At 42.9% G+C, this 16,611-nt stretch overlaps 1 protein-coding gene across 3 annotated transcripts in view; it reads left to right on the top strand.

The window, feature by feature from the left end:
* The window catches only part of PHF20L1 (PHD finger protein 20 like 1), a 225,665-nt gene that overhangs the window by 139,349 nt on the left and 69,705 nt on the right, over positions 1-16,611 (top strand). For all 3 annotated transcript variants that reach the window (XR_013277714.1, XM_077493366.1, XM_077493365.1), the window contains exons 9-11: positions 781-979; positions 7,356-7,523; positions 9,269-9,460. Coding sequence is in view for 2 of the 3 variants with exons in the window: in XM_077493366.1 (XP_077349492.1) it covers positions 781-979; positions 7,356-7,523; positions 9,269-9,460 (559 nt within the window). In the remaining variant the exon portion in view is untranslated. The remainder of the gene's footprint in view (positions 1-780; positions 980-7,355; positions 7,524-9,268; positions 9,461-16,611) is intronic.

Genomic DNA, 16,611 nt, shown 5'->3' on the forward strand with positions numbered 1-16,611 from the left:
ACGTGAAGATAAAACGAAACAAAATGAAAAACCCAGTAAGAATTCTATCTCCAACACTCAAAAGAAGAAGAGAAAAAGAAACGGGCCTGCCTGTTTATATACAAATTGAAAGTGTTTAGGTTTGACCTCATATTAAATGGTTTTGGTAAATCTATAGGAAAATTGTATACTGTATCGCCAACCTCCGCTTTATGGAAAATGGTAGATATGAATCAGACTGATGGTTAACATTTAGTGTTTTTTAATATAAAGGATGAACTTGAACCACTAACACCTAAGTTTGCATGCATTGCTTTTAAAAAAAAAAAAAAAAAAGTAAATAGAAAACCGGAGTCCTATTTAATTACAAACGGCAAAATAAGATCTGAGTTATCCACAGATTAACTAGCTCAACTCTACACACTAAACCTACATATACAGAGCAAAAACAACTACAGATTTACCACAATAGTAATTCAAATGGACAAAAGTACTTATTTTTAAAAGGTTATTTTGTGGTGCCCATTGGTTTAAATACTCTGTTTCTTCTAATCGTGATAATGCTTGGCATTCCTTAAATTGTTTTCCTAATTTTATGCCAATGACCAGTAAAAAATTGCTAGTTTGTTTCGCTTGAAATAAGTTTAGATTTTTTTTTATTTGCCAGTTAAACCCATGGTTTTTACCTTTTGACACACTGTTTTGCTTCAGCTGAAACCTGCTATAAAAGAACTCTACTGTTAAAACCTGTAGAAGCTGTTAAATGCAAATATGACTGTAATCTTATTTTCTTTTATCTAGGCGATTACTCCCAAACCCCAGACACAGAACCAAACTGAAGTTGATAAATGCCATTCTGGCATGACAGTGACACCCACGCAACTGTCACCGCCTATGTCTTCCGGGAAGGCTCGCAGCAAGAAAGACAAACAGGAGCTTGGCGACTTCTCAGGGTGTAAAAAATCCCCCATATCCAATATTGATCCACAGCTAAAGCAAGGCGAGGATCTGATACTTGAATCCCTTCTCTTATTTTATATTACAGTAAAGATATCTCAGACCACACCGTATAAATTAATCAAAGTTTAACTTTCTTTTGGAATTGTTTTTTGTGTGCTCGTTCTACTTCAAATTACTTAGCTTCTGACATTTTGAGCAAAAGGTTCATTTAAAAAAAAAAATGGGAAACTATAATATATTTGGGTCAATTATTTTCTATATATTATCCAATCTAAGACCAGGAGCGAAATCTATTACAGGCAGTCCCTGTAAGTTACGAACATTTACGTTACAAAAGACTCGTACTTACGCACGAAAGGAGAAACAGGAAGTGAGAGGAAATCTACTCCTGGGAAGGGAAATTCACTCCTGTAAGAGTTATCATGCAGAAAAGGTGTTTCCACTGAAGGTTTATCACCAATCCATGTTCCAACAACAACCCAAAATGTTCAAAATCCAATTGTCACAGGAACAGAAAGTGAGGTGAAGTTTTCTGAACAGGGACACAGACAGCAAAACAATTGTTATAGGGGTGAAGATAACCCTTCTCTATGCTATCCAAAAAACATAAAACTTAATTATGTTTAGCTGGAGTTGCACCTAAAAAATGTACCTGTTCTGACTTGCACACAAATTCAACTTAAGAACAAACCTACAGACCTTCTCTTGTCCGTAACTCGGGGACTACCTGTATTGAAAAATTATTTATGCCAGGAATTTCTCCTTACATGACAATGAACTAGGCTGGCAGAATGACTGTTCCGGGCATTTCCATACTTCCTCAACTTCCAAGTGTGGAAAAGTGGTGATGCCTGACTGAAACTGTTGTTCTGTTTGCATAGATCACTGTGTCATATAAGGAGAAGGGGTGTGTGTGTGTGTGTGTGTGTGTATATATATTATAATTTACACACACAGGAGGTGTGTCCAGACAGTAATGAGAATGATATTTAAAAAATAGTTTTATTGAAAAATTTTACAATTGAACATGGTCTCCTTCAGACCCCTTTCACACTGAGGCAGTTTTCAGGCCTGAAAACCACCTCCCATTCATTTGAAAGTGCTTTCACTCTGTGGCGGTGTGCTTGTGGGGCAATAGAAAAAGTCCTGCAAGCAGCAACTTTGGGGCGGGTTTGGAGCGCTTTAAAAAGCGCTCCAAAAATGCCCCTGCCCATGAATGGGCAGTGCTTCCAAAGAGCCCTAGAAGCGCCACAAAATTGATCTTTTTTGCCTTTTTTTTTTTTTTTTTTTTTTTTAGGTCACATCATATGACCTTAAAAAAGGGCCCGAAAAGCGCAGCTAAAATGCAGCTAAAGCACTTCAAAAATTACCAACACTTTAGTGGCTGTTTTAGCAGCACTTTAGTGTGAAAGTAGTCTCAAAATTTGCACCTTGCAAGTATACACAATGCTCCCATAGTTTTTTTTTTTTTTGTGTGTGTGTGTTTTTTTTCCTTTCTTCATAGCACCCCCGGAAGTCCTCGAGTGGGATGATGTGTAGAGCCTGAGTAATGGCTCTTTGGAGGTTATCCACACTATCACAATGGTGTCCTTTCTCATGTTCAAACCTTGAGTCAAGATTTCATGAGCAATCGACTTGGTAATTCTCTGCAATTATTCTGATAGCGAACCGTTGGTCACAGTTGAGAATAGGCCTCGCTACATCCACATTCGGTTCCGTTTTTGACCAACGGCTCACTATCAGAATGATTGCAGTCTGTGCTGTAATACAGTCTGAGACTTTTCCATTGTTCAGGAGCTACATGACCGCTCACTGCTGCTCTCTCTCCTTGTGCAGAGTGACTGGTCTTGCCTCTTATAGTTTCCTACAGTAGTGGTTAGTACTGTGTAGTGGGTGAGCCTTGCAGGGTCCTTTCCACAGTTCTGATCAATACAAATAGTTGGTGTCACTTCTACTTTTACAACTTAAAATATTGGTTTTTAAAAGCATTTGGTGCACGCAAAGTAGATTTATATCCTTTTGTCGTTGCTAAAGAATATATTGAAATTAAACATTTTGTGCTCGGAGTTCAGTTTTAAATAAAGAACAATGTACCCCAAGCTATTATAGTTTCCTGACCGGTTTAGGGTATTGATTTGGAACTGATGATTTCAGGATCCTCTTTTGAAGATTGCAGAAAAACAAAAACCAACATTTTATGTTCATAATGTTAAATTAGAGTATGGCAAATATCTATATCTATTTGGTAAATTTAACAAAACAACAAAAAACAGTATTTTTAGTTGGGTAAACATTTTTTTTAAATAGTTCATCAAGTTTTTGTTTGCCTTTTTGATGTGTTAGGGCAAGTTCCAGAAAGCAATTAATTGCCACAAATTTATAGATTATCTTGAAAGTTGATTATCATCCACCCCAATATATTGGTTAAGCTTTAGACAAGTTTAGCAATATTACATGAAATATTCTGAAACTGTCCAATTGTTTGTTATAAGTAAATGTATATAAACCAAGAGATACAGGTGAAGATAATATTTATAAATACTATGCTAATAATAATGCTGGCCCAATAGGAATAAAATCAAAATGCTTACATATTGTGCAGGTCTGTTAAAAAATGTAATATTGGTATTAAGCCTAAACAGTTCCTAATGCAAAGATTGACCATTAATAATACAGAAATGAACATTAACATTTATTTACAGTCTATCCTTGTTTTCGGTTTTGGATAGGGTGGGGAAGAGTTTTAAGTAGAAATTCACCCTAATAGTGAAATCTCGAAATCTACAGGCATCCACATTCTAAGACTAACCTATCTAGCCCTGTAAAGAAGAAATCGCTATACATATCTTTTCTGAAGCTGAACCAGTCCAGTCATCAGTGGCGGAAGCTCTGTAGAGGAGACAGTCGACAACGGCTGAGAAATGAATGGGAAGTGACGACATAACCCATAGAGTTACTCTGGGGCTTCTGTTGGCTGCCTCCTCTTCACACTCCTACACAGCAAAGCCGCCGCTGACAGCTAAGCATGGGACTGGACCGGCTTCAGAAAAAGTTTGTATAGCGATTTCTTCTTTACAGGGCTAGATAAGTTAGTCTAGATTGTGGATGTCTGTAAATTTAGAGATTTTAGTATTAGGGTGAACTTGTACTTTAAACCCCCTGCAAAGTTTTTATTTTGTAAAGTCACCCTCTACTTAGTGTTGGTTGAATTAACACAAAGCAAGGCTCCCCACCTCTCAGTTGCTGTACTTATCTCCGTGTATGAAGAGTTATCAGTGCCTAAGCACTGCATGTAGTGATCTGGGGACTTGAAATCCCCACTCTCCCTCTTCTCTCTGCAGCACTTTTAGGACAGATCAGAGCAATTCTGATTGGTCAGTTCTGGCACAGAGCATCTCTCTGACCCATCTCGCAAGTGCTGCAGAGAGATTGGGAAAAATGGGATCTCAAATCCCCAAACTGATACACCGGCTATGCGGGTACTGATATCTCCTCACGCACAGAGGTAAGTATTAGTGTAATGGTAAGAGATACTGTTACTAAACCCTTGTGTTTTCGTTTTTTTTTTTAAATAACAAACATGTCATACTTCCCTCAACTGTGCAGTTCGTTTTGCACAGAGTGGCCCCGATCTCCTGGGGTCCCTCATAGAGTTCCCCCCTTGCAGAAGCGCTCTCCTATGGGACACCCATGCGGGCGTGCTCCCGAGTCCTGCTTCTGTGGCTATTGACACAGAAAGTAGGACTCAGCCACGGTACCCGCATCATTGGATTTGTTTGACAGCAACGGGAGCCAATGGCAGCACTGCTATCAATCTATCCAATCAGGACACGAGACACCAGCCAGAGCTGGTGTGCTCATCCCAGGGGAGAAGAAAACCGTGTTCAGGTAAGTAAAATTGTGGGGGGGGGGGCGGGCAGGGGGGCTGTAGAACTACAGAAGTGTTTTTTTTTTTTTTTAACCTTAATACATAGAATGCATTAAGGTGAAAACTCCCAAGTAGAAGTCAAGGCAAGACATTTTTACATTTTTGATGTGGTGGGAAAAGGTCAGAACCTCTATTCTGGTTTTCCCTGTTTGTGTCCACTTTCTGGTAATTTCTAGTTCTGGTAATTGGTTCCACTTTTGGAAGGAAAATGCCCCTAACAGAGACGCTGCAATAAAACCCAAATATTTTAAAAGCATAATATTTAAGAAATATATGCTTTGGTCAGGTTTTTATTGCTCTCTCTGCTTCCTCCTGGGAGATTATTTTTGATATCCTGTTTCTGTAATATGGGACACAGAGAGCAGTAGGAATCTGACAGAGATTACAGCCCTTCCACTCTCTACCCAAAATTAACAGAAACTCAACTTATACTTTAAAGTGATTGTAAAGTCCTGTTTAAAAAAAATAAAATAAAATGACAAACATGTTATACTTACCTCCTCTGTGCAGATGGTTTTTGCACAGAGCAGCCCGGATCCTCATCGTCTCAGGTCACTTCTTCACTGCTCCTGGCCCCTCCTTCCTGATGAGGGCCCCCACAGCCAGCAGCTTTCTATGGTGGCACTCAAGCTGAATCACAGTTCCTCCTGTACATTCAGACATGGAGCCCAGCCCCGCTAGAAAATTACTTAGAACCCCCAAACATTATAATTTTTTTATCCTAACACCCTAAAATGGTGGTCATTGCAATACTTTTTGTCACACAGTGTTTGGGCAGCAGTCTTACAAGAGCACTTTTTTTGGAAAAAATTATATTTTGAAAGATAATGTTATGCCAAGTAAATTGATACACAACAGGTCACGCTTCAAAATTGCGCCCGTTCGTGGAATGGCACCAAACGTTTACCCTTAAAAATAGGCGACGTTTAAAAAATGCTACAGGTTGCAAGTTTTACATTTCAGAGGAGTTCTAGGGCTAAAATTATTGCTCTCACTCTAACGATCGCGGTGATACCTCACATGTGGGGTTTGACCACCGTTTTCATATGCGGGCGCTACTCACATATGCGTTTGCTTCTGTGTGCAAGCTCGGCGGGACAGGCGCTTTAAAAAAAAAAATTCTTATTTATATTACTTGATTTTACTTTTTTTTTTTTTTAAATGGCTTACTTTTATTCCTATTACAGGGAATGTAAAAAAAAAAAGAAGCATGACAGGTCCTCTTAAATATGAGATATTGGGGTCAAAAAGACCACAGATCTTATATTTGGATTTAAACGCAATAAAAAAAAATAATTTGGTCATTTGAAAAAATGAAAACCGAAATATTTGCCTTTAAGATGTATGGGCGGAAGTAACATTTTGACGTTTCTTCCGCCCTGCTATAGTATGGAGACAGGTGGGACCATCTTCCCCCTCACTCGTCTCCATACACAGCCATGGGCAGGTCCCAATCACCTCCACCGCTGCTGGTGGCTCCGGTAAGCGGCGGAGGGTGCAAGAGAGCACCGGGAGGGGGGTGCCACCTCTCCCACCGCTGATAACGATGATCTCACGGTGAATCCCCGCAGAAACCACCATTATAGTAAACAGGACTGCCGGCTCTAAACATGGATACCTCGGTTGTGGCAGCAGCTGCTGCCTTTACTGAGATATTCATCTTCAAACTGCCAACGTATAAGTACAGGAGCCGGTCAGTAAGTGGTTAATAAGGGGGCTAAAGGACCTCAGTTATGAGGATCAACTACAAACCCTAAACGTATTCTCTCTGGAGACGAGCTGCTCGAGAGGAGATATGATGGTAATATATGAAAATCTCAATGCCGATTCTGGCATAGGGAATAAACTGTTCAGTCTCAGTGAGTGTAGGAGGACAAGGGGCCACTCAATGAAACTGTAGGAGAAGCCGTTTTACCTTTTAAACTACGTACAGGGTTTTTCACTGTCCGGGTGGTAAGGATGTGGCATTAATTTCCGCAATCGGTGGTGTCAGCAGGAAGTATTGATAGTTTTATAAAACTCTTGGACATGTATCTTAGCGAGCACAGTGTACAGGGATAAGGGAAATGATTGTGAACACGCACACCTACACAGGGTGAACTGGATGGACTGGTGTCCATTCAACCTTGGCAACTATGTATTTTGTAAATGCACGTGCTTTATTTGCTGGCGTTCATTTTGCACAGCTGTGACTACAGAAACTCCTAAAAAATTGTGCTTCTGCATTTAGGAACTATTACGGCTAAATACTATATCCAATGCATCCGTGAAAAAAAATTCCTGCACAATGTGATATCAAAAATGACCTTTGTCTGGAGTTGTAAAATGTTTTTGACTCCAATCAAGCATTACAGATTTTAATACATACCCTTTTTAGCTCTGCTCTATATAAAACTATTTCCGTGTAGTAGTTCTAGCTTTACATTTTTTGCTACCTGATGGGTTGTATAATTCCTTGTCCTAATCATTGAAAGATTTCTCTTTTTAGGTACGCCACACAACACAAATCTTTCTAGGTCTTCTGGACGTAACAACCGCAGGAGATCACAGCGCTTAACCTCCGCGCCCCCCAGTGATTTTCCACGCCTGCCTTTCAAAGATGGAAAAGGCCTACCAGGCTACATTCAGGCTCCTCAAGACCTTTCAGTAGCCAAGGGTAATTAATCAAAATTTATTGAGTAAGGGGAAAACAGGGTGTACATAATCCCTGTCTTCTCAGTTCAGTTTTTTAAACTGGAATTCCAGCCATAACCCTTTCTCATGTTTTGTTTTTCATCAAATGTAGAAGATCTATAATTTTTGTCAGTATTTTATACTTTCCAACCTGGTTTAGGGCTTTGCTTCCAGCGGGTTTTGCATTCCCATTCAAATCTATTGGAATGCAAAACCTGCTTGAAGCAGGTTAAATGCAGGTCAGAAAAAGGTCAACTGCAGGTCAGCTGTACCAGTCAATACATTCTTAATGATCTTAAAAGCATCTCAAAGTGATGGTTCACAAGCCGTCGACACAGACCCTTAGATTGCTAAACCTAACTGCAGACTTTCTTCTGTTATCAGATTTTGACAGCAGGGTTTATGAAACAATGAAAAAACACTTTCACTTAAGCCTCCCTTTCCAATCTGGCTCTATTGATCCCTGATGATGGGGGCCGCTTGAAACCCCTAGGGGCACGTTAGCTGTTTTTACACGATAGCTGTGACAAATAAACTTTGTCAAATGTAGTCCCCCTTTTTCTGTAAACTTTGAGACGTGCCCCAAGAGCCTTGTCTTGGTCCTATCTTGTTCTTGGGAGTTGCATCAAAAAGATCTATAGTATCAGATTGGAATACTTAAAGGGTAAGTTCACTTTTTAAAAATAATAATAATAAATGCACATTTTTTTTGCAGGTAAAAAAAATTTATTTTTATTTTTTTGGAGCCTGTAAAGCATTGTACCAACGATCAGCAGATCGCTGGTGCCATGCAGGTCACCTGTAGATCTGTCAGAGTATATGTGTGCCTGTACATCCCGTATGGGAAAGCAGATAAACGGACTGGAAGAATCAATGAACTACCATGTCCCTCCACCATGAACTACCACGGCACTCATAGTAGTTCATTGAGAACTACAAGCCGGCAGCCGCAAAGGATGTATGGGCTTGTAGTTCACACACAGAGCTGTGTGAATAAATGATGCGGCCGTGTGGGTGAAGCCCTACTCGTCCGTGCTGATTTTAAAAAGTGACAGTTAGTACAGGGAACTTCTCCCTGTACTGCTGTCACAGGTAGTGCAGGGATTGGGCAGCAGCTGCAGCATTGGGAACATGTAACATGTTCCCAAAGGTGTACTTAACCTTTAACCTAAACTGGGTTCCACCATTTCATGTAATCAATAGGTTTTTATTCCTATCATTGTTGGTGAGAATTCTGCTAAAGTTCTGTCCAGAGTCTACAATGGGAAAAATTTTCCCCCAACAATAAATACCTGTGACATGTGGTCTAACCCTTCCTTGTTGTATTCAAAACAGGCAAAAATGTTTTGACTGGAGTTCCAATTTAAATATAATTTTAAATAAATTTAAATCAAATTTTTCACTTGTACAGAAATTCCAGGAAATGGTTTCCTCCTTAAAATAAATGATTTTGATTTTCTAATGCTCGTAAAATTTTGCATTTTAATTTAATAAATTACTATTGAGTGGTCCAACATGTTTGCCTTTTAAGCTCTCTCTTTTTTTTTTTTTTCCCCAGAAAAAGGAAAACTTAAATTTTTTACTTACAATCAGTGTGCTATACATATCTAGAATTGCAGTCTCTGTACCACACTTGAGATATTACATACAATAGATGATAAATGTCATTCATATGTTTCCACCGGACCTCATATTGTAATACTCTATCACATTCTTTTGTTTATATAGTACCCGATGTTGCCTTTGTGCCTCAGGAGAAGCTTGAACCTCTTGACCTAAGCTGTAATACGGATATAACTCCCGTAGGCCTAGAAACCACTTTCCACACTGAGCGCACCACTAAAGAAAAGGAACATTTACAATTGATAAACTATTCTTCCAAAGCACTAGCTGATGGTAGAATAGCTTCAACGTCATCAGGTAAAGTTCTTGAGTTTACAAACACGTGACTCAACTTGGTATGTATGCAAAATGATTCACACTCAACTGACTGCAAAATCCAAGACTTTTTCTTTTTGTCTCTCTGTTACAGTGATGGGTAGGTGTATTGGAGGTTTTTCTTTTGCTTCACTTTAAAATCTGTACTTTTTTTTTTTTTAAATGCCTATCATACTGAATTAACCAGAAAATATTTTCTAATCCATTCTATAAAAAGTAATAGAAACGTGAACTTCACACAAGCAATTTAGGCGAAAGGAGGTTGGCTCTGGAAAAAGTTTTGGGTGCATGAGCGTGCTTATTTAGTGCACGTTACGAAGGATGTTTAGAACTGCGGGAGCCCTGGACCCCTCTGTGCTCTGTGTTGAGCCTGTGTGTGTCTGGAACTCTAGCGTACTGTAAGCACAGGGCATTTTAACCCCTAGCTGCAACTCAATAGCACATAAATGTATTTTTTTTAAAACACACCCATGTCTATTACTGTTTATGCTAAACCTCTAATCACAACCCTTAACCACAACTAACCCTTAAATGTAACTCTTAGCCTCTATAGTGAAAAAATATTGCATTGTTATATCTGAATGGGATTTGAGAACTGTAATGATAGTGTTCAGTATACATTTTTTTTTCACATGCCTTTATTGGTATGTTTCTCCACATTACATACAGACCAAGCCGTCCTTCAAAAGTGACTGTTACAGAGTTATAACAAACCATATAACGGTCCCAGGGAGCGTACAAAAGTCATATTTTATTCATGTAGTTAAAAGATTTTCTCTGTAATTCACCGACCGACACAGCTTCTCTCTGTAACTAAATGGGTTGTTTAGCCTGCCATTAAGAGGACTAGGCAAAATTGTTACACAATACACACAACTTTTAGTCCCGCCCCAAGGGGCGGACCCTGTGCTAAGCAACCCTCCCCGCTGCTCCCAACAGACTCCGTTTTTATTTTGCCTAGTAAGGAGAAGGACCTAGAACTCTGCGGCCCCTTGTGGTCCATTCTTTTGATGCAGGTTTGATTTTTTTTTTGCGCAAGATGGATGATCCTGGGATCATCCGTCAACTGCCGGCTGGGTGACAGGCAGGTTAATGATATCCTTGTAGTCTCCCCAGTCCGGCCATCGAGCGTGTGCAGGCCGCAGCTGAGACTCGGCAAGCCACGACATACCTCATGCTCCAGAGGTGGTCGGTGAGCTTCAATGCTCCGGGGTATACATATGACCGGGCTACTGATGTCTGGACAGTGAGGCTGAGTCCCCGTCCGGGTCCGTGTGCGATAAAGTGCTAGTTGGAGCACTTATCACAGCTGTGCATGATACCCTGAAGATTCAGGAGCCAGCGGATCCCTCTGCTGATGTACCGGTCCCTTTTGGGTCCCGCAAGCCAGCACGTTCACCTAAGGTGTTCCCGTATTTGACAAATTCATCTACAGGGAATGGGGTCGCCCGCAACTGACCTTTTCGGTCCCCAAAAATTTGGCGGTGCGTTACCCTTTTGAGGAAGGCCTTCTCAAAAAATGGTCGGCTCCTCCGGTCGTGGACCCCCCAGTATCTAGGTTAAATAAAGTAACCACGATCCCAGTTGAGGGGATCTCACGGACAGGAAGGCCGAGGCAGTGGCTCATTCCTTGTTTATGGTTGTGGGGTCAGCCGTGCGACCTGCACTGGCATCCGCACTGGTGTCGCAGACTGAGTGGCCAAAATTTTGCACCGTGAACTGGCAGAGCAAAACGCCTCCCCTGTCTGCATGGAGCTAGCAGACCAGCTAGTGCAAGGCCTTAAGTAGGTTTGTGACGTGGCCCTGGATACTCTCCCTCTTTTATCCAAGGCTTCATTGTCAACTGTGGTGCTGAGGCGCCTGATTTAGCTAAAATGCTGGTCGGCTGACCAGGCATCCAAGAAAGCCCTGACGGATCTTCCCTTCTTCGGCGAGCGGCTCTTTGGAGCCTCGTTGGATGACATTATTAGAAATGCCACGGGTGGTAAGAGTACACTACTCCCACAGGCCTGGAAGGCTAAGGAGCCATGCCACAGGCAAGGGCCCTCCTTTTCCACTCATAAGCGGCTTTTTCGTCCGCCCGGTGCTTCGGCAAAATGCCCCCAGCCCGACAGGAAGCACACGGACGGCACGTCCCTGGAACCGCAAGCCTGCAAACAAAAGTGCTACCACATGAAGGTTTGCCCCCACCCACATATGTGTGGGTGGGGGGTCGTCTTCGGGAGTTTGCAGCCCGGTGGACTTCCCGACCAATGGGTCTGCGAGCTGATTTCCTCAGGCTACAAGATAGTTTCTCTCTTGGCCGCCAAACAGATTCTTCCCCTCCAGCATACCCATATCCCCAGTTCGCCGGGGGGCCCTGTTAGTGGCGGTAAGGGACTTGCTTCCAGGGGTTCTACTCCAATCTGTTTATGGTTACCAAGAAGGAAGGGGTACGTCCGATCTTGGACTTGAAAGCCCTCAATAACTTTGTGAAAGTGCAGAGGTTCAGAATGGAATCAGTTCGCTCAGTAGTCGCTGCACTCCATCAAGGGGACTACCTGGCGTCCTTGGACATCCAGGATGCGTACCTGCACATACCCATATGCCTCCGGCATTAAAAATTTCTGCGTTTGGCAGTCAGGGAAGCCCACTACAGGTTTGTGGCTCTTCCTTTTGGGCTGGCATCAGCCCCCGAGTCTTTACCAAAGTTCTGGCTCCAGTGTTGGCATTGCTGAGGCAGCGCGGTATCGCGATCATGTGTTACCTAGACGATCTCCTCCTGAGAGCATCTTCGGCCTCAGAATTATAGGAGGATGTGGCGATCACCATGCAGACCCTGCAAGAATTTGGGTGGCTGTTGAACCTAAATAAGTCGGTAGTTGTACCGACTCAGTGTCTGGAGTACCTGGGTTTACTATTGGACTCCAGGAAAGCGAGGGTTTTTCTCCCCTCAGACAAATTGCTGACTCTCAGATCTGCGGTCAATCTACTGATGAACCGCAAGTGGTCATCGCTCCGCTTTTGCATGTGGGTACTGGGGCTCATGGTGGCCTCCTTCGAGGCAGTACCTTATGCCCAGTTCCACACCAGGGTCCTGTAGAAGGAGATTTTGACAAAATGGGACAAATCTCCATTGTCCCTGGATCGGCAGATCCGGCTGAGCCAACCAGTCAGGGACTCCCTGATCTGGCGGTTGAGGTCCCCGGTGATTCAGTCCGGGAAATCGTTCCTTCCTCTGAAATGGACGGTGATCACTACAGACGCCAGTCTTTCCGGCTGGGGTGGAGTGATGAGGATTCAGTCGGCTCAGGGCCTCTGGTCGACGGAGGAATCCAGATTGCCGATCAATCTGCTCGAATTGAGAGCGATCAGGCTGTGCCTCCACACTTGGTCGATGAGTCTTCAAGGGCGTCCGATTGGGGGACAGTCAGACAATGCCATGGCTGTGGCGTACATAAATCACCAAGGGGGAACAAGAAGCTCAGCCTCTGCTCGGGAGGATGCTTACATACTTTGGTGGGCAGAGCGACACGTATCGGTCCTGTCGGACATTTACATCCCAGGGGTGGAAAATTGACAGGCGGACTATCTGAGTCGACAGATGCTGGGCCCAGGAGAATGGGCATTGCATCCGGAGATATTCAGGCTGCTGTGCCTGAAGTGAGGCACACCAGATGTGCATCTATTGGCCTCCCGTCTCAATCGGAAGGTACCAAGATTCGTGTCCAGGACCAGAGATCCGTGAGCAGACGCGTCAGACGCGCTGGTGGCTCCGTGGGATCAGTACCAGGTGGTCTACTGTTGCCACGCCTGCTGCGCAGAGTGGAAGCCGAGGGGATCCCAGTAATCCTGGTGGCCCCAGATTGGCCTCAGCAGCCCTGGTACGCAGACCTGGTGCGTCTGGTAGCAGACGCTCCCTGGTGGCTGCCGCTGCGGAGGACCTCTTATTTCAAGGTCCAATCTTTCACCCTGCTTTACCATCGCTGGCATTAATGGCATGGCTGTTGAAAGCCAGGTGTTGAGGAACTGGGGTCTGTTGGACTCGGTGATTCCAACTATGTTGAGGGCATAGAAATCTTCAAGGAAGATATACCATCGTACTTGGAAGGCCTATATCTCAATGTGTGAGGAGAAAGGGTGGCTTCCGTGCTCCTTCTCTATATCCAGGATCCTGCTGTTTTTTCAGCAAGGTGTAGACCAGAAGTTGGCGTTGAGCACCATCAAGGGGCAAATTTCAGCCCTGGCTGTCTTTTTCCAGCGACCCCTGGTGTGTCACTCATTAGTGAGTACCTTTGTTCAGGGGGTGCGGCATGTAGTCCCTCTGGTGCGTCTTCCGTTACCTCCGTGGGATTTGAACCTGGTGTTTTCGGTGCTTCAGAAGCCGCCGTTTGAAAATATCAGGGAGGTTCCCTTGTTGACCCTTTCACAAAAAGTGTTTTTTCTAGTGGCCATCACATCAGCCAGGAGGGTTTCGGAATTGGCGGCCTTGTCATGCAAGTCGCTTTATCTGGTCATCCACAGGGATAAGGTGGTGTTGCATCCGCAACCGTCCTTTCTACCGAAGGTGGTGTCGGCCTTTCATATCAATGAGGACATGGTATTACCATCGTTGTATCCTAAGCCGAAGCACCCCAAAGAGGTTGTTCTTCACACACTCGATGTGGTTAGGGCTCTGAGGGTGTACTTGTCTGCCACGGCTCCCTTTCGGAAGTCAGACTCACTGTTTGTTTCGGTGGCTGGTCCAAAGAAGGGTATGGTGGTCTCGTCGGCCACCGTTTCCAGGTGGATCAGACAGATTGTAGTCCAAGCCTATGCCTTGAAGGGGCAGATGCCCCCCTTTCCAGTCACGGCCCACTCTGCCAGAGCAATCGGAACGTCGTGGGCCTTCCGACACCAAACGTCTGTCACTCTGGTGTGTAAGGCGGCGACCTAGTCCATACGTTTACCAAGTTCTACAAGGTAGAGGTCAGTGCATCGGCTGATGCCTGTTTTGGCCGCAAAGTTTTGCAGGCGGCCGTTTAGTTGCAATTTAGTTTTTTTCCTGGTTTTTCGATAAAAACGCAGTACTGTTTGTTAATGCACTGTTGCATTACTTCCGCAATATGGTTGCGGTGTTGGGGATCTCCTGTTAAAAAGGCCCGATTATGGTAGTGTTTTTTCCGTACACTGCTGTTTTTTTGTGGGTTTAGTTTCACTAGTTCCCACTTGCCATGGTGGTTGAAGTTTTTATGCTGTTTTTTCCCACCCTTCGTTTGGCACTGCTTGGGGACTTCCCATTTAGTTACAGAGAGGAGCTGTGTCGGTCGGTGAATATAAGAGAAAATAGGATTTTTGTACTCGCTGTAAAATCCTTTTTCTCTGTAATTCACCGACCGACACAGTACCCACCCCTCCTTTTCTATACGTTATACTGCTTGTTGACGTACTGCGTCTGCTGGGAGCAGCAGGGAGGGTTGCTTAGCACAGGGTCTGCCCCTTGGGGCGGGACTAAAAGTTCTGTGTATTGTGTAACAATTTTGCCTAGTTCTCCTAATGGCAGGCTAAACAACCCATTTAGTTACAGAGAGGAGCTGTGTCGGTTGGTGAATTACAGAGAAAAGGATTTTACGGTGAGTACAAAAATCCTATTTTTTTTTTTCCAAAAGAAAGAGTAACAGTTTGTGATTTTCCAACAGAATGAACAACATTGTTACTCTGTTATAGAAAGAAAAAAAATAGATCTACTGGCAGGATCAGCAGATGGTGAAACTTTATGGGGGGAACATGTATACAGGGGCATCTCATAAAATTAGAATGTCATCAAAAAGGTAATTTATTTCAGCAATTAAATCAAAAAAATGAAACTCATATTATATAGATTCATTCAACACAGAGTGATATATTTTAAGCATTTCTTCCTTTTAATTTTGATTATGCCTTACAGATAGTGAAAACCCAAAATTCAGTATCTCCGAAAACTATAATAATACATAAGACCAATAAAAAAAAAAAAAGATTTTTTAATACAGAAATGTTGGCTTACTGAAAAGTATGTCCATGTACAGTATAGTATGCACTCAATAATTGGTCGGGGGTTCTTTTGCATGATTTAATGCATCAGTGTGGAGTGGCATGGAGGCGATCAGCTTGTGGCACTGCTGAGGTGTTATGGAAGTCCAGGTTGCTTTTATATTGGCCTTCAGCTCATCTGCATTGTTGGGTCTGGTGTCTCTCATCTTCCCCTTGACAATACCCCACAGATTCTCTATGGGGTTTAGGTCAGACGAGTTTGCTGGCCAATCAAGCACAGTGATACCATGATCATTAAACCAAGTATTGGTACTTTTGGCAGTGTGGGGTGGTGCCAAGTCCTACTGAAAAATGAAATCAGCCTCTCCATGAAATCAGCCATGTCATCTGCAGGTGTTGGTTCCACTGTGTTTTATCAAGTCCAAAGTCAGGGCAGCCCTCTACCTGGAAATTCTAGAGCACTTCATGCTTCCCTCTGCTTCTTTATGGAGATGCTGTTTTCATTTTCCAGCAGGACTTGGCACCTGCCCACACTACCAAAACTACCAATATCTGGTTTCATGACCATGGTATCACTGTGCTTGATTGGCCAGAAAACTCACCTGACCTAAACCCCATTGAGAATCTGTGGGCTATTGCCATGAGGAAGATGAGAGACACCAGACCCAACAATGTAGACGACCTGAAGGCCACGATCAAAGCAACTAGGGCTTCCGTAATACCTCAGCATTGCCACAGGCTGATCACCTCCAAGCCACACCGCATTGATGGAGTAATTCATCCAAAAGGAGCCCCGACCAAGTATTGAGTGCATGCTATACTGTACATGGACATACTTTTCAGTAAGCCAATATTTCTGTGTTAAAAAAAAAAAAAAACACTTTTGTTTATTGGTCTTATGTAATCAAGTTTTCTGAGATACTGAATTTAGTTTTTTCACTAGTTGTAAGCCATAATCCTCAAAGTTAAAAGAAAGAAATGCTTGAAATATATTGTTCTGTGTGTAACGCATCTATATAAAATATGTTTCACTTTTTGAATTGAATTACTGAAATAAATTAACTTTTTGATAAAATTCTAATTTTATGAGATGCACCTGTATGTAATTTTTAATTTGCCTACCATTACCCAAACTCCTAAAT

This window comes from Lithobates pipiens, unplaced genomic scaffold (assembly GCF_037356315.1).
Source record: "Lithobates pipiens isolate NorthernLeopardFrog02 unplaced genomic scaffold, aLitPip1_a1.2 Scaffold_19, whole genome shotgun sequence".
NCBI lineage: Eukaryota > Metazoa > Chordata > Amphibia > Anura > Ranidae > Lithobates > Lithobates pipiens.